This window comes from Bos taurus, chromosome 3 (assembly GCF_002263795.3).
Source record: "Bos taurus isolate L1 Dominette 01449 registration number 42190680 breed Hereford chromosome 3, ARS-UCD2.0, whole genome shotgun sequence".
NCBI lineage: Eukaryota > Metazoa > Chordata > Mammalia > Artiodactyla > Bovidae > Bos > Bos taurus.
This window is the reverse complement of record NC_037330.1, coordinates 88826384-88849162: the sequence shown is the minus strand read 5'-3', so window position 1 is coordinate 88849162 and position 22779 is coordinate 88826384. Positions and strand designations below refer to the sequence as shown.

General features: G+C 40.8%; 1 protein-coding gene across 9 annotated transcripts in view; it reads right to left on the bottom strand.

The window, feature by feature from the left end:
- The window catches only part of DAB1 (DAB adaptor protein 1), a 1339715-nt gene that overhangs the window by 289353 nt on the left and 1027583 nt on the right, over nt 1-22779 (bottom strand). For all 9 annotated transcript variants that reach the window (XM_059885133.1, XM_059885131.1, XM_024990124.2 and 6 more), the window contains one exon: nt 18149-18351. In XM_059885133.1, coding sequence (XP_059741116.1) covers nt 18149-18215 — 67 coding nt within the window. In that variant the 5' untranslated portion in view covers nt 18216-18351. The remainder of the gene's footprint in view (nt 1-18148; nt 18352-22779) is intronic.

Below are 22779 nucleotides of genomic sequence, written 5' to 3'. Positions count from 1 at the left end.
ACAACCGATGCCCTGGGTCCACGTGTTAAAGGTGGCCCTCCCGGTGTAAATCTTACTCCACTGATTCCCATCACTGAAGTTCCTGGGTACCACAGGTTATTTTCTGAAATGTACCAACCTCTGCAGCCGGCTTTAGAAGGATTTCAGAGATGATTTGCCCCATCAAGATAGATAATCCTTCAACTTTGAAATGGAAGATCATAATGCTTTTGCCAATCTACTCTGATCCCAGAGAAAATGGACCGATAAAAGAAGATGATTTCAAGGTTTAAAGCTACCCCATCGAAGGCAACCTGCTCAAAATTAAAACTCAGCAAGGCATAGTGAGATGACTTTTCAGCCTGTCATTCTTATAAAATAGAGATACTAAATAGGTCCCCAATTTTCTTAGTGAAATAAAATTTTCTTTACTAAAAATAAAAATAGAAACTAGTGTGGTGGGCAGAGTTCTAATTGGAAGCAGGAGCTGCATCATTCACTCAGCTTTGGGCCTTGAGCAAGTTGCCTCCCATGAAATGTCAGTTTCCTCCTTCAGAAAGCAATCTATTATTATTTTGAATGAGTCACAGTAAGCAAAAGATACAACAATCCTTAGTACAGAGTAAGTGTTCAATAAACATTAGCTATCACAATATCAATAACAGTGTCATGATCATTGGTTTATCACAAAGATTAACTGAGATTAAGAGTATTTGGCATATTTCAGGCCCTGGGCAAATGTTTAGTTTCTCTGAATCTAAACCATGAGTTTCAATACTTAAGAAAAGTGACTAATGCAAGTTTCTTCTTTAAGAGGAAGAGGAGGGGAAGGAGGAGGAAAAGGGCTAATATTTAAGTAAGATCTGGTATAGAGTGTTTGTCTTCATTTCCTTTCAAGATCTTTATTGCCTTTTTTTTTCAATTGCAAGCAGTTCTGATTCTCCTGATAGATATGTGTGCTGTGCTCTCAAGAAGATAAAAAGGGAGAACATAAAATTATGTACACACAAACAATGATGGATGCCAAGGACAGAAAATTTCCAGTAGACCTGGTCTATAAATTGTCATTTAAATTTGCAATTTAAAAACACTGTCTGACTTTTTGATTTAGCTGACTGTATATGAGAGACAAATAATGGAATCCTAATAAGCAAGGTTTAAATGACATCTCCAGTCTCCCAGACAGAGAGGGCGATGGGAGAATTCTAAGAAGAGAAAATAAATCTACCAAGAATAGGAAAGACGACCAGAACTAAATAGTTGCACTAATCACTTGATGATAGATACCAGGAAAATGTATTTTTGACTGTTTAAAATTCGAATCCTTAACAGATGAAAGCTAGGTTATCAGCTGAAAAACTCTAAAGTCATTGTGAGGGGACAAGGCTGTGCTTGGTTTTTACATTTCATCACATTAAAATAGATGAACCAAAAAATCAAGGCACCGGGACAATGTATTAAAGTTGATAAGCTGAGGTTAAAAGATTTGAATGGCAAAAGCACCAGAGCTCAGAGGCCTGCATTGGCAAAGCTCAATGCCAAGGCTGTACCAGAAGAGTGGCCCATGCTGGTGGCCCTCCTACAAAGGGAAGCCCACCCCAACATCTCTCATTTTCTTCTCACTGTAGGAAATAAGTTACCATCTTCCCTAGGCCACAAAATACAGAAGACAAACACTGCATCAGCTGAAGGAGGAAAAGCAAAATGAATCACTGGCTATTGAAAACAGTTCTGTATATGCCCCAACTTCAGCAAGATTTGGCAAAGTTGGGAATGGACCACTGAAGAATGGCAACAATGACAGAAGGACTGGGAGAGATATTTCCTGAGTAAAAGCTAAAGAAAACGAGATCACTTGGGATTTTTGTAAATGATGACTGTCAAAAGTTTATAACGACATGAAACAGCTTAAAATGTAAGGTTTAGTGAAAAAGCATGGAATTAAATACGCAAGAGGATCAAACAGGAAGGTATGTGTTTGCAGGCTTGTGTGCACACACTTTTATGCAGAAAAACTAAAAAAACTAAAAAGACTGAAAAGAGATACACCTGAGTGTTAACTGCTTTCACTCAAAGCTAGGATACGATTTCAGAATCCTCTACACAGTGCTCCAAGCAGCCATTAAAATTGACTGGCATTGGCAAATTACACAAAATCTATTTGCAATCTATAACTCTGTGAGCAGAAGGAGAAGCTACAGTAATCATTATTTTAAAACACCAAAGGAAAACTAATGGAATATAAATTACTGATTCTAGTAAAATGTAAGTCAAAGGCCAAAGAATCACCTCTAATATAGGCTGCTCTATTGTTCAACACACGCTTAATGAGCACATACTATGTACCTGGTCCTACGCATAATAGGAAATGAATAAAATATGTGTGTATCTTGAAGGAGATTTTACTCAAGAAGGGAGAGCAAGTTGCTGCCCAGTGAGATGTCTGATCCTCTGGCCTTCCTTTCACTGGAAGACAGAGTAAGATTTATTTTTTGCAACTGGGGACTTAAATCTAATAGGTAGATAATGCCTGTAATAATAGGAGATATTTCACAAAGCATTCATTGAATAAAAACAAAGAAATCTGAAGTCTAAGAATCTTTATTTAAATCTCACAAACCCTTGGAAGACCTTGGAAACCTGGTTATCTCTGTTTTGGGATTTTAACTTAGCTCCAGTGAACTATAATTGCTTCTCAGTTGTCTGTCTTTCATATTAGAGTTTAGGGTCTCTAAGCCAGGGACTTGTTTACAATCTTCTTCTGTGGCCAGCACTCTGCCTGGCTTTAGAAAAAGCTCACAAATAGAATGAAGGGAAGAAGGTAGGAAAGAGACAGGGGAGGGGAGAAGAAAGGAAGGAACTTTCAAAGACCTCCCATCTCACCCATGTAGGTTATCACAGAGCATCAACCTGAGCTCTCTGTGCTGTATCGAAAGTCTTGACCTAACTAGCATTTCCTGAACATCTACTCTGTACTAAAGATGACAGGAGGCATCTTCACATACACACCTCATTTAGCTGCTTCTCCCCCTATTTTGAACTCCAGCCATAACGTTATTTATTAAAAGCCAAGATGGTCTACAAAGCATGTAGAATTGGAAATCAGACTGCTCAGGTTCAAATCCTCACTCTGCTGGCTTCCAGCCTTGTACAGGCTACTGAATCTCTATGACTCCAGGTTTCTACATATGCATGTGAAATGTGAAAATAAAATGAAATTAAATATTTAACATGCTGGGCATACCATTTTATTCCCCCTATAAAAATAGCTTTATTTCCTACAAACTTATATCCCTTCTATATTTAATCAGAGCCTCAGCCTGACCAAAAGCCATTGGATACTCAACTAAGACAGCAGGGACAAGTCTTGCAGAGCTTAGGAAGCAAGGGCTAAAAGCGACCTGAGACAGTTACACATTTCCCGTCTGCCATCAAGCATCAAGCTACCTTTCCTAAGTCCAGCCTGACTCCAGCACTCACGGCTATCCATCACAGCATCATTCCCATGTCCATCGTCTTTAGCACATGCTTCCATATCGCTGTTAATAAAGGATGTGGGGATAATCATTTCCCCAATGATAGGGGTCCTGATCCTTTTTTAGGATCACATAATAAGAACATTTTTCATTGTTGGAGATAATTCCCCTTCCCGGGCACATTTGTCAAAGGCAGTTTCCAACAGTCCCGTACATCATCCTGAAATACATGATAAGATTCAGGTCTGCTATTCATCATCCGCTGGGCTTCTTCCAATGTGAGTTCCTGCGTGGCTTTTCTTGCCTCTGGTTTAACAATTGGAATGCATGTTCTTCCTAGAGCAGCAGTGCCAGCCAGGGAAGGTTGAAAGACTGAAGTGACCATAGTCCCCAGGTAGAAGGAAGTGAAATCTCTAATGTTGATATAGAAACTCTTTATAAAAGTAAAGTGCATCTGTTGCCACTGCTTTGCAAGAGCAACCAGACCCCTAGGAAATGAGCTTGCACTGAGGTTCTAGTCAATGACCACTGTGGAGAAAACAGAATATATCAAAAAGGTCCTGTGCTCTGGATCATTGAGACCTGAGTTTAAAATTCCCGCTCCTTCCATTCACATGATGAGCAATGCTGAACAAACTTGGAACTTACCTGAGTATGTTTATTCATCTGAAAAATGGGAGTGCTACTGACTTCATGAATTTTTTGGATTCTCATTGCATTCTCTGCATGTATTGAGTAGTCAACTAATTAATGCCATTTCCCATTTCCCTCACTGGGAATGCTTTAATAATTCTCCTCCTCTCAACTTTGAGAGGATAAAATGATGCACAAGACACAGTCCCCTCTATCAATCCAGCAAGGAAGAGAAGTCTATAAGTGAAATGTTAATAGATGGAAGAAAGGAAGGAGAGCTTCATCTAAATTAAAAATGTTCTAAAATGGTATGCTGAGAATCATGGAGAAAGGAAGGTTGAATTACATGCAGGAGGGGGATGCCATCTAGCTGGGTCTCAGAGGATCAGATGAACCTTGAAAACAGACAGGAGAGAAGGGGATTTTTTTCCAGATTGAAAGGAGAGCTGCTGCAGCAAACTCAAGCATGTTTAGGAGGTTCAAGCAGGTCACTCTGTTCAGAATGTGCCAGGTACATGTAAGGAACATGTAATGCCTGCTAAATGGATGCGTGAGACAGAACCACAGGGCTCTTCAGAGCATTGATTCTGAGATTACAGCATTCACTCTGTCTCCCTTCTCCTATTTCTGTTTTCTCCCCTGCAAACATGAGATTTCAAATATGGAGCTACTTCAAGGGGTTATTCTGCAAGAGAAAATATATATAAAAGCATGAATACATTGCCTATTATTCTGTAATTGTGGGCAGAGAGTAGTTACCTTCATCACCACCATCCTCATTAGTATTTCTGATGTGGGGGTGCCCACTTGGAGGTAAACTGAGCCGATGATACTATTCACGGAACTGGGGCATCTGCAAAATCAGAGCACCTGTTCCAAATTCAAATCAAAATGTATTTTGATTTATATGCAGTCAAAATCCTTCAAGTACACCTCATCTTGAACTCTGTGAAAACTGGAAAACATCTGGAAAGCCTGGACTCTCTGGAATCCTCCTAAAGAAAGCAAAATGTTTCCTTCTCAGCTTCTAGAACCCTTATAGGTAGCAACCTTTCACAAACCATAGTCACAAGGGGTAAAATATTAGGGCTTCTATGCTTTGCTAACTCCCTTTCTGCCTCCACCACATGGTCTACCATCACTCCTTTATGCCACCGAGGCCGTCTCAGCCCAATCATGTGGCTACTGGAATCTGTAGGAAGATGTCTTTCAGTGTAAGTGTCACTTGGTAATTAACAAGAGGACACTCATTCAGTAGGGAAAAGTTCAGTCCACTGTTCAGCACAGGCACAAGCTCTGGGGTCAGAGAGATTAAGGTGAAAATGTGTCCCTAACTTGTCACATGCTGTGTGATCTCAAGCAAGTTGTTCATCAATCTGAGCCTCAGCTGCTTCTCATGAAAAAAGGGGATGCTTGTGTTCAAGCTTAAAGGAGACATCTCCACTCCACCCTCACCTCTCCCTTTGACCTACGGGCGCTCTCTTGATGGACTGGGCAGAAACATGCAATCCTGCAACATGTTGTACTCTGACCATCCCAGAAACTGTCACTATAGGATGGGATTGCTCACATCCTGACACACCTGGGGCCTTGTCTGCTCAGAAAATCCACGCAAATAATAAAACCCCATGCTCTGGGCCACTTACTGACTATCTGCAAAGATGAAGACTCTCAGACACTGGGCAGGACTGTAACTTTACCTGACTCATAGAAATCAGAGGGCTAATATGAAGGGCTTTGTTCTTCCAAACATCAAAATTCAAGCCCAGCCACTGCCAGAGGCAGCACACTGAGCTTAATGAAGCAGTGGGATGAACTAATATGGCAAATCTTATAGCTCTTACTACCAATATGGCCCACATCATGCTGAATTATAGCACCAGACATGATTGGACACACGTTGCAAAAGGGAGAGGTGGTTCACTGAATGGGAGGAATTTTCAATGCCACATAATAAGAATCTCTAGAGCAAGCTCTTAAGGGAGATGTTTATGGTTTTAAATTTTCTTTCTGCTTATTTCTTTCTTTCTGCAAATCATTCTCCCCCACACTTTATGATAATTAATTCAACAAACATCTAATGAATACCTACCATGTTCCAAATGCTGTGCTGGGAACTCACAGTTAGTGGCAGAGGCAGAGAAATAAACAAAAAAGTATAAGAAAAATGTGGTAGATGTGATGATTTGAATAAATGAAGTGTGCTATAAGAGCCTTCACAAATCGAGGCATGAGAGGCTTTTTTAGTCATTCACTCACTTATTCATTCAACAGGCTGCACACCTACATCTTCCAACACTGGGCTTAGTGGTAAAAGTGAAGTTAGGAGCTTGCCTGATGGCTCAGTGGTAAAGAATCTGCCTGCCAATGCAGGAGAAATGGGTTTGATCCCTGGTAAGAGAAGATCCCATGTGCCATGGAGCAACTAAGCCCAGTCACCACAGCTACTGAGCATGTGCTCTAGAGCCTGGGAAACACAGCTACGGAAGCCCGAGTGCCCTAGAGTCCATGCTCTATAACAAGAGAAGCCTCCGCAATGAAAGCTCAAGCACTGCAACTAGAGTAGCTCCCTGCTGGTCATGACTAGAGCAAAGCCTGTTGCAACAAAGACCCAGGACATTCAAAAATAAATAAATTTTTTAAATTATTATTATTCTTTTTAAACTGAAGCCAGATATAGTCCCTGCACTCACAGAACTCCCAGCGTGGAGGGATAAAGAGGAACCAAAAGATGATTAAAACCATGTATTAAGATGGGCAAAATGAGGTGCTTTGTGAGCACAAAGACTGGTCATGATCACAACTGGGGATCGCATTGGGTGGGTTGCAATGGGCCCCCCGAATATTTCCAGGGATGTAATAGCTAACTTGAAGCTAAAGCAGAAGTGGAGTTGCTTTGAAGAGAATTATTTTTAAGTACTATTCTTGGAAGAAAAAAGAAACATTTGCAAAATTCCAAATGTGAAATATACCATGGTACGATCAGGAGACTGAAACGAATTCAGTTAAGCCAGGGAGTGGAGTATCATTCTGGAAGAGTGGTGAGGGATGTGACTGGAAAGATAAGAAGGGGACAGGCCAGGCAGGGCTTCCCTGAAGCCCCGATAAACCTCGTGGACTTTATCCTGAGGCCAGTGGGGACTGTTCGCAGAAGGGTCTGATGCAAAGGTAGGAACTGATCAGATCTTCCCATTAGTGAGCACTGTCAGGAAGAGCTTGGAGATGGATGACTCTGAAAACCTGAGGACTGCTCAGGAAGGTGATGGAATGGTCTGGATGACAGATGAAGGCAGCCCAAACTATCCTGAGGAGAGGGGGAGTGTGGAGAGAGAGGATGAGTGGATTTGAGAGATATTTAGGAGGTTGCAGGAACTAATATCACTGATTAATTCATCGAGGGCACTTGGAAGCTTGAAGTGTCAAGGACGATGGATCTGTCAAGTGGTTGCCGGGTTCTGAAGGATGACCAAGAGTCACTCCAGAGAACAGGGAGAGAAAGATGATCCAAGTAAGGGAGCAGCATGCATGAAGTCGCAGAAGTGTGTCCTGAGACTAGGGCTCATGATGGTACAGGATGGGGAGAGAAAAAGGGACACAGAGGCATGGACCAAGCCTCAGAAGGCTGGCTTGCTGCCCTGCCTGGTGCAGCTTGCTCTGCTGGGGTTACAAAATATGTTCACGGAGGGGAGCAGGTGTGCAGCGGGATTTGAAGAAAACCGACTTTCTAAATAAACCAGTTAGAACAAAGTCACCAATGAAGCCAGAAACGAATCTGTCTTCAGGGAATGGCCAAAGTGAGTGAGATGTCCTGTAATAAGTTCAAGGCCATGTGCTTGTGGAGAATACAGAAGACTCTGCCTACCACATGTAACGCGATACAGCAGTCTTTCCATAAAAACTAGACTTTGGGACCCAAAATGGTGTTTCCTCCCTCTCAAGCTCTCTAGCCCAAGAACTTCATGGACCAACCCCAGAGAAATGTATGTTGTCTTGCTACTAAATCCTTGAATCCCTGACACTGAATTTCCAAAGCCTGTAAATCACACCACTAGTAGAGAGTGATTAGCTCACCAAGATCCAACTCTGAGAAAACAGAACGGTGCCATAAATTGACTTCAAGTGGCTAACCTGTTTCTATGTCCATCCCCCCAAAAGAGTGTAGCCCTTTTTCACATTTCCCACCTCCCACATCAAGGCACAGGGCCAACACATGTGTTTAGAGGGCACCAACTTACATATCGGACAAACTCGTTAGCGCATTGCAGCCAGTGGAGACCAGCTACATGACCTCGGGCAAGTCCCTTGATCTCTCTGAACATTGTTTTCTTATGTGTTCCATGGGGTATGTAAGGTTTGGGCTCACTGGGGACAATTTATCTAAAATGGCTAGCATGCAGGAAGCACACAAGAAATGATGGTTATTAATGAATGTAGCTTGACAACATGGTCCATTTTCCTTTGTATTTCCTGTCTAACTTCCCAGTTATTCTTGGAAAAAGCATCCTTTTGAAGACTGACCAGTATGTTTTTTTCCACTGCCTGATTACCCCCATGCACCTCTGGAGAAAAGGGTAACTTGTACCGTTTTTTTATATCCTGCAGCACTAAGAAAAAAGGTCACCTTTCAGGTAGGCAGCTGGGGGGCCAGAGGGGAAAGGCAAAATGCCCTTATCTTGAGTCTGCATACAGAGAACTGTGTTAAGTGCTTTATATTTTTGACTCATATAATAGTCAATACAACACTTTGGGACAGGTATTATTACCTCCATTTTAAGAAGAAGGAGCTGAGACTTGAAACAATTAAGCAGTTAGCCTGAGATATACATGTAGTAAAGGAGCTGAGCCTTGATGCACCTTTCAGCCTATCTGATTCTAAAGCATGAGCTCTTCCAGGAGGCTTCAACACAAAAGAGGGAGCAAACTCATGAAGAGCTTAATCCTAAGAAGGAAAGTTGTTGAGAATCTATAAACTCAAGCAACACCATCCAGGGAGTTATTGCTGACTTCCAGCTCTGTCTCTGCCACTGACTGACTGAGTGATTAACGGGCAAGTCAATCTTCTCTTAAGAACACATCTTGAAAGAGAGGCTCTTCTGGCCCCCAAACACTAATTCCTTCTAAACGTTCCTGTACTTCTAGACAAGTTATTCATGTTTTAATGTAAATAGACATTTGGAGTATCATGCTACTTGTATTAAGCTGAAATCCACCTGCTTTGGGTCAGGAAAGCAGTGAAAAAAGTTTTCATAAAAATTTTCCTTAGTATGATAAAAATGTAGTATTTTACTTGGTAAATATAAATTGGAGTAAACATGAAACACAAAATTTATGAATAGTAACAGATGGAAATGAAGAAAAGTAGCAACATGGAAACATATATACATGTTTTATTTTTTTTTCTGAAGGATACATGCATGTGTGTGTACTCAGTTAGGTCCTACTCTTTTTGACCTCATGGACTATAGCCTGCCAGGCTCCTCCGTCCATGAGATTTCCCAGGCAAGAATACTGGAGTGGGTTGCTATTTTCTCCTATAGGGGATCTTCCTGACCCAGGGATCGAAACTGCATCTTCTGCACTGCAGGTGGATTCTTTACCACTGAACCACAAGGATGAGACCCACAGAAGTCAGAAGAGCCTCCCCTCAGGCAGAAGTTCTTGGACTATAGGTACTGGCTGGAGTCCGAGTCTCCTTCTCCAGTGTTTCTGTCCCCCGGCTCCACCTCCAGAACACCAAGCTCCCACTGTGCTCATGGCTGCTGCTGCTGCTGCTGCTAAGTCACTTCAGTCGTGTCCGACTCTGTGAGACCCCAGAGACGGCAGCCCACCAGGCTCCCCCATCCCTGGGATTCTCCAGGCAAGAACACTGGAGTGGGTTGCCATTTCCTTCTCCAATGCATGAAAGTGAAAAGTGAAAGTGAAGTCTTGCAGTTGTGTCCGACTCTTAGCGACCCCATGGACTGCAGCCCACCAGGCTCCTACATCCATGGGATTTTCCAGGCAAGAGTACTAGAGTGGGGTGCCATTGCCTTCTCTGGGGCTCATGGCTAGGGCTGAATAAACATTTGCAGACAAAGTAATTAATTAAATATGCCTCTTCTACATGTCACACTTGGCAAATATAAGTTCTACATCCACTGAGTGCCTGTGGAAAATAAGGCTCAAAGTGTGGAAGTGACTTGCCTGGAGGTGAACGAGAGAGCAGGGGGCCTGGGGTACAAACACAAATTCAAGGTCTTGATGACCCCAAGTCTGCCTCCCTGCAGGATAAAAGCAGCAGACAGAAGTGATGAAATAGCAGCTCTCTCTGCACCAAAGGGCTGATAAAGTGACTTTCCAAATTTACTCTCCCAAGGTCCTAAGGACCAGTGGAATAATAAATATGAAAGTTTATGAGCTCCTAAGTGGTAAGCCCGTTATTATTAACAGAGTTCTTTCCCAGGACTCACCAGTCAGTGGAGGGATTAGGACCCTGAGCATGCCATTCCTGAAACCACTCCTTCGCCACAACTGACAGAAATTTTCTAAGAAACCTCCCCAAAGTCTGCACAGCTACTGAGGCACACAGCTAGGGTTCAAACACAGTTTGGGAGGAAATAATCAGGTAGCATGTTGCTGTGCCATTGTTCTTCGTTAATTATCCTTGAGTAGAGCTCCAAAATAAATATAAGGAAAGTGACTAAGTTTATGTCCAAGTATTTCTATAAAATAGGGAGAAAATACTAACCCGTGATCTCAGAAGGAAGAGGACAAAAAAAGCTAACCCTGACCATACTGCAGATCCCAAGTTGGCCCTTTATCCAAGGTAATTTCACTCACCTTTCTGATAACAAGCAGAGAAGTAATACCCACCACCTCCCCCTCACACACATTGGAATCACACACTTAAAGACAAGGGTCAATGGGGCTAAATTCTGGTGACACAATAGATAAGAACAAGAGTCACAGAGGAAAAACCAGGTCTGCTGGACTCCACAGTTAGTGCTCTTCCATGACACTAAGCTGCCAGATGCTGCTGACTAAAATCACCCCCAGATATGTCTGTTAATGCTGGGACCCACTCCTCTACCACAGTCTTCTACTGGGTGTCCTAAGGCCAGGCTCACCACAAACTGTCGGCTGATCCTCTCCCTTTCAGGGCAGATAATGAACCTGAGAGTGTACACTCCTTCTCTCTGGTCCTCAATGAAATCCCACTCCCAGAAGAGGCACCTCTGACTAGCTGTGTGTGTAGTGACACAATGCAACAAAAATGACATGAAGGAAACAACTTTATTCCTCACTACTTTCATCCCCTCCTTATTTGAACTATGAACACTCTAGTTGCATCTCATACACAGCCTGTCTAGAAACGCATTTGTGGTGAAATATGCTCCAGTGTGACTTGTTTGTGAATCTGTCTGACTTACTTTCAACAGCCTGGGTCAAAGAACTAGGGTGACAGGTTTGTGAAGAATTATTAATGGCCTCTTAACATTCTTTATGCCGCTCTTTGTCATGGCACATGTCTCACATGTCAGGTGCTTTTTTTTTTTTTAAGGAAGCAAAATGTCTGCCCCACCAACCATCTAAATCTTGCCAAGAAAAGAAAAACGTTTCCATTCTGTAATACCAGGTAGTAAAATGAGAAATATACTTATGATAGAATGTCAACTGACAAAGCAGCATGTAAAATCATATGAACAGCATAATCTCAAGTACATATATTACCCAGGAAAGTCAGTTCAGAAGGAAGTAACTTAGAATGTTAATAAGTTATTTTTAATTTTTAGGATTATGCATGCCTACCTTGTCATTTCTAGTTTTCAGTAATAGGCATCTATAATTTTTAAAAAGTCTTATGAAACTATTAAAAAAGAAAAAAGTATTTATTGTTCATAAAGAAGTCTAAAATTATTGTGTTTCCTTACCACCAATATCATTATGTAAGGTTATTAAATTTGACCTATGTCAGGCACAAAGATTGTTCAAGAAAAGAAAAATATATACCAACCTCGCTGCTGAATATAAATAACAAAATATTAAGTAAAACATCAAACTAAAACCATAGGATTTATAAAATATCATAAACAGAAATGTAGAAACTCTATCAGTGAAACCCATGACATTACTGATTTTAAACTGAAAGAAAAAATACATGTATAATTATTGAAATAAATTTAGAAAAAGCATCATAAAATTCAACATGAAAATTCAAGATTTAAAAAATAATTCCTAGAAATGATAAATGAAGGGGAACTAATAATGAATGTTTAAAAAACTTAAATATCACACTTACAGGTAATTTAAGGCATTTCCATTAATTTAAGAAAAAGTTAAGAATACCTACTGTCTACTAAATATCATATTAATGATTCTTTACAACCTCCCCCCTGACTGTAGCCCACCAGGCTCCTCTGTCCATGGAATTCTCCAGGCAAGAATAATAGACTGGGTTGCTAATCCCTTCTCCAGGGGATCTTCCCAACCCAAGGACTGAACCCAGGTCTCCTGCATTGCAGGCATATTCTCTATGATCTGAGTTACCAGGAAAGTGTGTTGTACTAACAGGCTGAGACAATGTAATAAAATAAGAAAAAGAACAAATATTTAAAGACTGGGGAGAAGCCTGAAACTTACTTATAAGGTTATATATTGCTTCATTAGAAAATCAAAGAGGAGTCATAGAAAAATATTACTAAAAGAGTTTAGTAACACTCTTATATTCAAGATTCAAGACCCATGAATATATAAACTACTTACTTCCTTTTAAAGTTCTACTTATTTTGGCCCAGCTAGCAACATTTGTTTAATGGAATACTTATACAATCCCATAGCCGAAACTAAAGAACAGGAAATGAATTAATCCTATTACCAGCACATTCTTGTTCTCTCTTTTTAATGTATATGTGTGCTTTCCTTGTGCCTTGGTCCAGACAAGGGTATCAAGAATAAAAACTGCTGTGGCAGGAGTGAACGTCGACATTCTAGCAATCAGCGAACTAAAATGGACTGGAATGTGTGAATTTAACTCAAATGACCATTATATCTACTACTGCGCGCAGGAATCCCTTAGAAGAAATGGAGTAGCCATCATGGTCAACAAAAGAGTCTGAAATGCAGTACTTGGATGCAATCTCAAAAATGATCTCTATTCGTTTCCGAGGCAAACCATTCAATATCATGGAAATCCAAGTCTATGCCCCAACCAGTAATGCTGAAGAAGCTAAAGTTGAATGGTTGTATGAAGACCTACAAGACCTTTTATAACTAACACCCAAAAAAGATGTCCTTTTCATTATAGAGGACTGGAATGCAAAAGTAGGAAGTCAAGAAACACCTGGAGTAATAGGCAAATTTGGCCTTGGAATACGGAATGAAGTAGGGCAAAAGTTAATAGAGTTTCACCAAGAGAATGCACTGGTCATAGCAAACACCCTCTTCCAACAACACAAGAGAAGACTCTACACATGGACATCACCAGATGGTCAACACCAAAATCAGATTGATTATATTCTTTGCAGCCACAGATGGAGAAGCTCTATACAGTCAGCAAAAACAAGACCGGGAGCTGACTGTGGCTCAGATCATGAACTTCTTATTGCCAAATTCAGACTTAAATTGGAGAAAGTAGGGAAAACCACTAGACCATTCAGGTATGACCTAAGTCAAATCCCTTATGGTTATACAGTGGAAGTGAGAAATAGATTGAAGGGACTAGATCTGATAGAAAAAGTGCCTGATGAACTATGGACGGAGGTTCGTGACACTATATAGGAGACAGGGATCAAGACCATCCCCATGGAAAAGAAATGCAAAAGAGCAAAATGGCTATCTGGGGAGGCCTTACAAATAGCTGTGAAAAGAAGTGAAAAGCGAAGGAGAAAACAAAAGATATAAGCATCTGAGTGCAGAGTTCCAAAGAATAGCAAGGAGAGATAAGGAAGCCTTCCTCAGTGATTAATGCAAAGAAATAGAGGAAAACAACAGAATGGGAAAGACTAGAGATCTCTTCAAGAAAATTAGAGATACCAAGGGAACATTTCATGCAAAGATGGGCTCAATAAAGGACAGAAATGGTATGGACCTAACAGAAGCAGAAGATATTAAGAAGAGGTGGCAGGAATACACAGAGGAACTGTACAAAAAAGATCTTCACAACCCAGATAATCACGATGGCGTGATCACTCACCTAGAGCCAGACATCCTGGAATGTGAAGTCAAGTGGGTCTTAGAAAGCATCACTATGAACAAAGCTAGTGGAGCGATGGAATTCCACTTGAGATATTTCAAATCCTGAAACATGTTGCTGTGAAAGTACTGCACTCAATATGCCAGCAAATTTGGAAAACTCAGCAGTGGCCACAGGATTGGAAAAGGTCAGTTTTCATTCCAATCCCAAAGAAAGGCAATGCCAAAGAATGCTCAAACTACTACACAATTGCACTCATCTCACACGCTAGTAAGGTAATACGCAAAATTCTCCAACCCAGCCTTCAGCAATATGTGAACCGTGAACTTCCAAGATGTTCAAGCTGGTTTTAGAAAAGGCAGAGGAACCAGAGATCAAATTGCCAACATCCACTGGATCATCGAAAAAGCAAGAGAGTTCCAGAAAAACATCTATTTCTGCTTTATTGACTATGTCAAAGCCTTTGACTGTGTGGATCACAATAAACTGTAGAAAATTCTGAAAGAAATGGGAATACCAGACCACCTGACCTGCCTGTTGATAAACCTATATGCAGGCCAGGAAGCAACAGTTAGAACTGGACATGGAACAACAGACTGGTTCCAAATAGGAAAAGGAGTACGTCAAGGCTGTATATTGTCACCCTGTTTATTTAACTTATATGCAGAGTACATCATGATAAACGCTGGGCTGGAAGAAGCACAAGCTGGATCAAGATTGCTGGGAGAAATATCAATAACCTCATATATGCAGATGACACCACCCTTATGGCAGAAAGTAAAGAGGAACTCAAAAGCCTCTTGATGAAAGTGAAAGAGGAGAGTGAAAAAGTTCGCTTAAAGTGCAACATTCAGAAAACGAAGATCATGGCATCTGGTCCCATCACTTCATGGGAAATAGATGGGGAAACCGCGAAAACAGTGTCAGACTTTATTTTCTGGGGCTCCCAAATCACTGCAGATGGTGATTGCAGCCATGAAATTAAAAGGTGCTTACTCTTTGCAAGGAAAGTTATGACCAACCTAGATGGCATATTGAAAAGCAGAGACATTACTTTGCCAACAAAGGTCCACCTAGTCAAGGCTATGGTTTTTCCTGTGGTCATGTATGGATGTGAGAGTTGGACTGTGAAGAAAGCTGAGCGCCGAAGAATTGATGCTTTTGAACTGTGGTGTTGGAGAAGACTCTTGAGAGTCCCTTGGACTGCAAGGAGATCCAACCAGTCCATTCTAAAGGAGATCAGTCCTGGGTGTTCTTTGGAAGGACTGATGCTAAAGCTGAAACTCCAGTACTTCGGCCACCTCATGTGAAGAGTTGACTCATAGGAAAAGATTCTGATGCTGGGAGGGATTGGGGGCAGGAGGAAAAGGGGATGACAAAGGATGAGATGGCTGGATGGCATCACCGACTCGACAAATGTGAGTTTGAGTGAACTCCGGGAGTTGGTGATGGACAGGGAGGCCTGGCGTGCTGCCGTTCATGGGGTCGCAAAAAGTCGGACACAACTGAGCGACTGAACTGAACTGAACACTGTTGAATAATTACAAATAATTGTAAAATCTTGTTCTGGACAAATCATCTATATACTTTTTAAGATCGCCTTGGGTAAGAGAAAACAGTGTGATGATTCTGATAAAGATGAGAAAGAAGAGGAGGATGGAATGGAAAAGGCAGAAGAGAAATAGGGAAAAGAAGGGAGAGGTGGGAAAGATGGAGAAAGATGACAGGGAAAGAAGAAGATGAGAAGGAGGAGGAGAAAAGGAGGGGGAAACGGGAAGAAGAGAAGAAGAAGATTCCAGATAAACTTTTTTGAGTTTTTAACATATGCCAAGTTCTATATTCAGTGTTTTATTGGCCTTATTTCAATGTATCTTCCTAGTGAGCCTTTGAGCTTTGTAATATTACATCTTCATTTTAAGGGAAAGGAAACTGAGTCTCAGAGAGGTGAAGTCACATGCTAAGATCACACAGTTTGGAAGTAATACAGCAGAATCTGAATCCAGCTCTGCCTGCCCAGACTTCACAGTATTGGCCACTCACTAGAGGATACTCCTTGCACAGGTACTCTGTTGACTTTAGACCTACTAAAGATGTGAAGATAAGGAGGAGTTCAAAAGGTCACCTTCACAGTCCCATTCCAAATCTTCAACTAAGCCAATGTTCTCTAAAACCTGAATCCTCTCTTTAGAATGCTGCAGGTTTTGTGTATTTAAATTAAGAATGAAAAGATATGCATTAAGTACAATTCTAATGCATTAAACATTCCAGAGCATAAGTTTAGTGGAAAGGTTAAATTTGAAGCAAAAATATAACTTGTCAGTTTCCAGTGAAAAAGCATTTGAATTCTAGTACATACTGGGCTCTGCAATAATTTTTTTTCCATGTAGCAGTTCTCCTAGGACCTGTTCTCTCACTTGCTTTCCTTCTATTATTCTTATACTCTCATGCATAAAAAGCAAGGCTTATATTAGGTTTTAAAGGATAAAATAGACTTCTTCCAAAATACTTGTGTTTAAAATAAACATCTAAAGCAAAATTTATAGTCCTTCTTAGGGTTCTGACTATCCAAGAACTGCATATGCATTACATTTATGTCCTTTGCTTCCTACGGAGCATCAGACAATGCCATCAGAAAACATGACTGGGCAGGCATGGCTATGCCTCAGACAAATCACTGCCTATACAAAGCAACCAACGACAGCTTGTTTGCAGTCCCATACTGACAGATTTTAAGACTTGAAAGAGAGTTCTATTAATCCTCTTCCACGCAGTCTTAAAAGACAAGGGAGGAAAAGAGAAGACAGAAAACACACATCACACCACAGACACACACACATGTATACCAAGCAACAAGTTGCCTACATCCTATTATAACAATAGACATGGTCATAAAGCCATAGGAACAAATCCTCCAAAAATCATGAACAAGCAATAGAATCATTTTGTTTTCATACTACGCATGCCAGTCTTCTCTACCAGATACCTGTGAGCCTCCTCTATGTCAGACACTTTTTAATTGTTGGGAGTTAAAAGGGTGAACAAGAGATCCAGCTCTGAAGGACTGTATAGCACAGCTCTCCAATGAAAATACAGGGTGTTTTTAATAAAGTGTGATACTAATAAAATGCTGGTGAAACAAACAAAAGAAGTAACCCAATTTGGGGAGTAAGGAAAGGCCCTTCAGGAGCCCTACTAAGCTCAACCCTGAAAAATAAGTAGGAGAAGGTCAGTCTAAGAAAAAGTGGAGAGCAACAAAAGGATTTGGGGCTTAACTGCTAGCCCAGGTGCTCTCAAAATCTGGTCTCTGAACTACCAGCATCTGCATTACTTGAGAACTTGTTATAAATATATCTTGGGCTCTACCCTACACATAGTGAACCAAACACTCCAGGAACGAGACTCAACAGTCTGTGTTTTAACAAATCTTCTAGGTCATGCTTGCATGCCTGGAGTTTGAGAATCACTGGTATTGGGCTGGTCAAAAAGTTTGTTCGTTGCGGAAGATTTACAGAAAAATTCTGAACAAACTTTTTGACAAACCTAATATATTCAAAGGTGAACTAAAGACACAGAATGCCTGGAAAGCAAACAGGGTTGGGTGGGGATGTGGCGCAGATTTAGGCAGTGATATTGCTAGAGGGATGGAGAGAGAGGTAGAAGCCAGGTTAAGAATGGCCTTGTATATTATGAATTTTTTTTTTTTTTGGATTTTACCCAGAGAAGGATGAGCCATTAAAACATGATACTATGAATACAAAAGACACCAAATAATGCTGGTGATTGTAAAACTATATGCAATCACAAAGATAGCACAAATCCTATTCCAAAGACCGAAAACCCACTGCTGCACAATAAGTAGCCATTTGGAAAGGAACAGATTGAGCCCTACCTTTCTTTCTGGAGTCTTTCTTGGCGCTGGTTTTCACAGCTACTTGAAGTTCTGTCTCAGTTGACATCCTACTAAATCCTTAGTCCACTTCACACAGATCCCGGGCCTTGGCCAGGCTCATTGAGGACTCCTCTTCAAGAAAATGACTCCTCCTTTCAGAAACGACACCCCGAGTTGTACATTTCATTCACTCCTTCCGAGCGCTGCAAATCAAGAGAAGAGAACACTCAGAATAACCACCCTGGTGAAGTCAGAAATTAGAAGGGCAAAAAGGAATTGTCAAACATACAAAAACAGGAAAACCTTGGTCTCCATGTATAAACTGCCCACATGGTTTCATTAAGCCATTGACAGGGCTCACACGCTCTCAAGGAAAGAGCTTGAGAGGCCTTATTTGCAAAACTCAAATAGAAAACACATAACAGATCTTTAAAACACCGGACTTTCAAGAAAAGCAAAACTCAATGCTTTATTTTCCATGTTTCTTATTGTCAAGCACGGAAAACCACCCAGAAAATGCAGGACAGGCGTTATTTCCTGAGCAGCTCCGTGGAGGCATTTCCAACAATAAGGCACCCATCCATCAGGGGAGCTTGACCAGAGCCTTGGCAGCTGAAGCAGATCATAGGGAAGTGACCTGTGGTCTGTCCCTCACGAGCAGGCATCAGAAGGGACATGCAGTTGACATACAATTGGGCTTCAAGGGTAAGGTGACAAATGGGGCTGAGAAACTTTCCAGCAAGCCAATTTTTATGTCAGCTTTCCCCCCCAGCTATATGAGCAGACAAGCATTTAATGTGGGGAGGAAGAGAAAAGGAAAAGAAGCAGGCAGACACACATTACATCCCTCTTTCTGTAATAAACATGCATTGCACACTACTAGATACTATTAAGCTCAGACACTGTGCTGGGAAGAGATAATAATGATAATAATACCACTTCAATTACGGCCAGTATTTACTATATATTTACTATATACTGTGCCCTCAGCTCCCGCTGCACATACATTATCTCATTTGATTTCATTTAAATTGAATGAATGTATTCCCGGTGTCAAGTCAACAATCTTTCCCAGTGACTCTCTATCTCTGATAGTTACATGTGAGAGTTCAGTTGAAAATACACATTCAGGAGTTATTCATTTTTGAAGAATATTAAGATAAAGCTACTGGAAATGGATCTTCAAACTGTGCAGCCAATTCTTAGCTCCTGCAAAATAGATCTAGAACTGTTTAATCTGAAAAGGGTGACCCGGAATGCCAGTTTCAGCTCAATAAGAATAATAACCCAAGCCCCTTAATCATGCCAATTAAAGATGTCTTAACTAGAAAATGTTTAACGTAAAAGGCACACAAAAATTTAATAAGGCTTAAATATGGGGAAATTCACACCTTTATCCAAAGATATCTTATTTCCTTGTTGTTAACAAACTATTTTTTAACAAGGACAGTAGCCCTGAATGAATGTACTTACAGTATAGGACTTAAGACTGCAAATAAAGAAAATGGAATATTACTTTCCTAGAATGGGGTACATGGAAAACTACGTTGAAAATGAGCACTTTTCCCACCACTTCTGTGCCGTCTATCTGTATCATACCACTAAAGCTCTCATCTCCTTCCTAACCTCTTGCCCCCAAAAGACAACATTCCATAAGAGATGACAGAGTCACAAAATTTTGTCCTATAATGGAATACATAATTTTATTAATGATACTAGTCACTTCATTTTAACAGGTATCTACTAAGAACATAAGAAGGGCCAGGTGCAAGTGCTGGCTCATTCATGTCAACAGATGGTTATACTGTACAACCATGCAACCCAAGAGTAGAGAGTCAAGGCCTGATCTCTTGTCCTCAAAGAAGCTCAGTCTAGCAGAGGTGTTAGTCGTGTAAGATACTGAAATACACATGATCAGAACAAAAACAGATTGGGGCACAAAGAAGCAAGTTTTTTTTGCTTTGTTTGAAACAGTCAATAAAGCTTCACAGACAAGAAGCTCTGCGCTGTGTGATCTTGAAGAATGATGCTTTCGTCAGGTGGAAGGCAAGGGAAAGGACCAATGGGTCCTAATGCATATATAATCAGTGAATAAATGGTTGTCTCAGGCAGAAGCATCAGCATGTCCAGGGAGGCTTTACGTTAACAACCAAATAACAAAAGGAAGCAGAAGTCTAGTAGGGAGGTGATATACTTTCCTAACTTACCAATTTTCAATTGTGCTGTTACTTTTCTGTGGAAGTTTTCAAGTCTACCTTGACATTCTCAAGGTCCAGTTCAAAGAGGTATCTTAGGCAGAAAGATTTTCTGATCTCTCTGTTAAATGGAACTGTAACAGGGAAGAACAAATCTGACTCCATGTTGGATCTGTTTCTTTTACTTTAACCTTTGTACTCTATTGTTTTTGCTATAAGATAAGAATGTTGTCTATAGCCTGAAATATACAGGATAGCCCATTCACAAGGCTCTGACCTTTAAAGGTGTAACATTTTTCCATTCATATAGAGATAAAAAGTTGCAAGGCAGAAAGAAACATTTGTCTTGTTGAAGGTTTAGAGGAACATTGTGACCTGACCTACATGGACAGCTGCAAGAACAAAGGATTAAAACACCCAGAGGTGTGCAACAACCAACCATATACCCTCACCTTTTAGTATAAAAGCAGCCTGAATTCTAACTCAGGTAAGATGGTTCTTTGAGAAACTAGTCCACTATCTTTTTTCTCTGCTGGCTTTCTAAATAAAGTCACTATTCCTTGCCTGGACAACTTATCTCTTGACTTATTGGGGCCTGTTGTGCAGCAGCAGTATGAGCTTTCACTGGAAACAGTGTATCTCCTTACTTATGATCTGATTCTTGGCCATCTTCATAGCCTGAGCCACTTAGGAGCAATGTGATATTAAGGAAATTACTGAACCCCTCTTTGCCTAGTTTCTCTACCTTTATAATGGAGTAACAGTATCAACTTTATTAGAGTGGCTAAGGAAATTGTGATCACACATGGAACATGCTTGGAAGAGTGTCTGACACATCTCCTGGCAGGTACTCAATAAATACTAAGCACGAATAGTTTCCTGTGTTATGAACACAGGAATACAAGGTCACAACACAGACTCAGGGTCATATTGCTATCCTCTTTTTACAGAGGAGGAAACCATGGCAGGTTAAGTTTGCTTTCTAAAGACAAATTGTAGGAAATGGTAGGAGCTAAGATATTTCCATCATGCTGGGCTTGCACACAGTAGGTACCTGATCCATAAACATTGTCATGGACTGAAAAATCTGTGGGTTTTAAATCATTTCAAGCATTCTTAAAAGTCAGTGTATAAAACTGGATTAGATTTGCACCATTTTCTTCCCTTTGACTTTGTAAGCCATAATACAGCACCTCTGTCTATTCTGTGGGCATCTCCAGTGTCCGACTTGTTTAACAAAATGAGATTGTGTTCAAGTGTTATAAGCATTACTTGTGAATTCCTGAAGTACATCCCCATATCAATAAAGAAAGGAAACTAGCATCATCTTGAATAAAAATGTGCTTGAGAAAGCTTCAGTAAGAAGAGAACATTCTATGGCCAGGGCCCTGGCATTCCCTTTAATTTTCCAAAAGCCAGAGGTTGAGCAAATGCTGTGAAGTAGCTTCAAATTATTTAGGAAATTCGTTTCTTTGTAATTAAGGAGATTAAAGTCCTCTAGGCCCAGAAAACCACGTGACAACTCAAATCATTTTTCCCCAGTAAAAGCTGTGAAACCCTATCAGTTAAATTCAGGCTCGCCTAGAATTTTGAAATGCTTCAATAATGTTTCTTTGCTCCACACAATCTGCAGTAATTTAATATTCCTGAAGTGTGTCAGGTTTTTTATAATGAGCTCTTCAAATCTAAATGTGAATTATGTAACATTCCACTACAGACATTCTGTCTACTGAACTGCTTCTAAATGTAAAATCCCATGTTCAGTGATGGGGAGTAGGGAGGGGCGGGGTGCAAAAATACCAAACCACAAAGCAGAGAAAACAGATAGGCCTTTTTTAATAAAACAAAGTACAAAGGTTTGAGCAGCTACAACAGAACAAACACACACTAAAACACCTACTATAATACACATTTATGTTCACTCTCCTTCCCTCCCACCCTCATACAATCCAAAGGTGAAACAGCTAAGTTTATGAGGACCCACTATTTGCCAGGAGAAGGTAATGGCAACCCACTCCAGTATTCTTGCCTGGAGAATCCCATGGACAGAGGAGCCTGGCAGGCTGCAGTCCATGGGGTTGCAAAGAGTCGGACGCAACTGAGCGACTAACACTACTATTACTACTACTACTGTTCTCCAGGTTGTCTTCTATGAACTTCTCGTATATTATCTTATCCGATCCTTCAGTCACTCACTTGACAAATGAGAAAAGGGAGGCACAAGTTTAGTAGCTTGTTCACAGTCACGTGGCTAGTAGGTTGCAGAGCACAAGGCAGGGTGATGCAAGCCAATCTTCTCCCCAGTTTCACTCAAAACCCCCTTGAGGTCCATCAGCTGCAGAATGAATTAACAAAAGTCTATCCATACAACGGAATACTATCCAAGCCATGAAACAAAATGAAGAACTGATTCAGGCTGCAAGGTGAATGAACTTG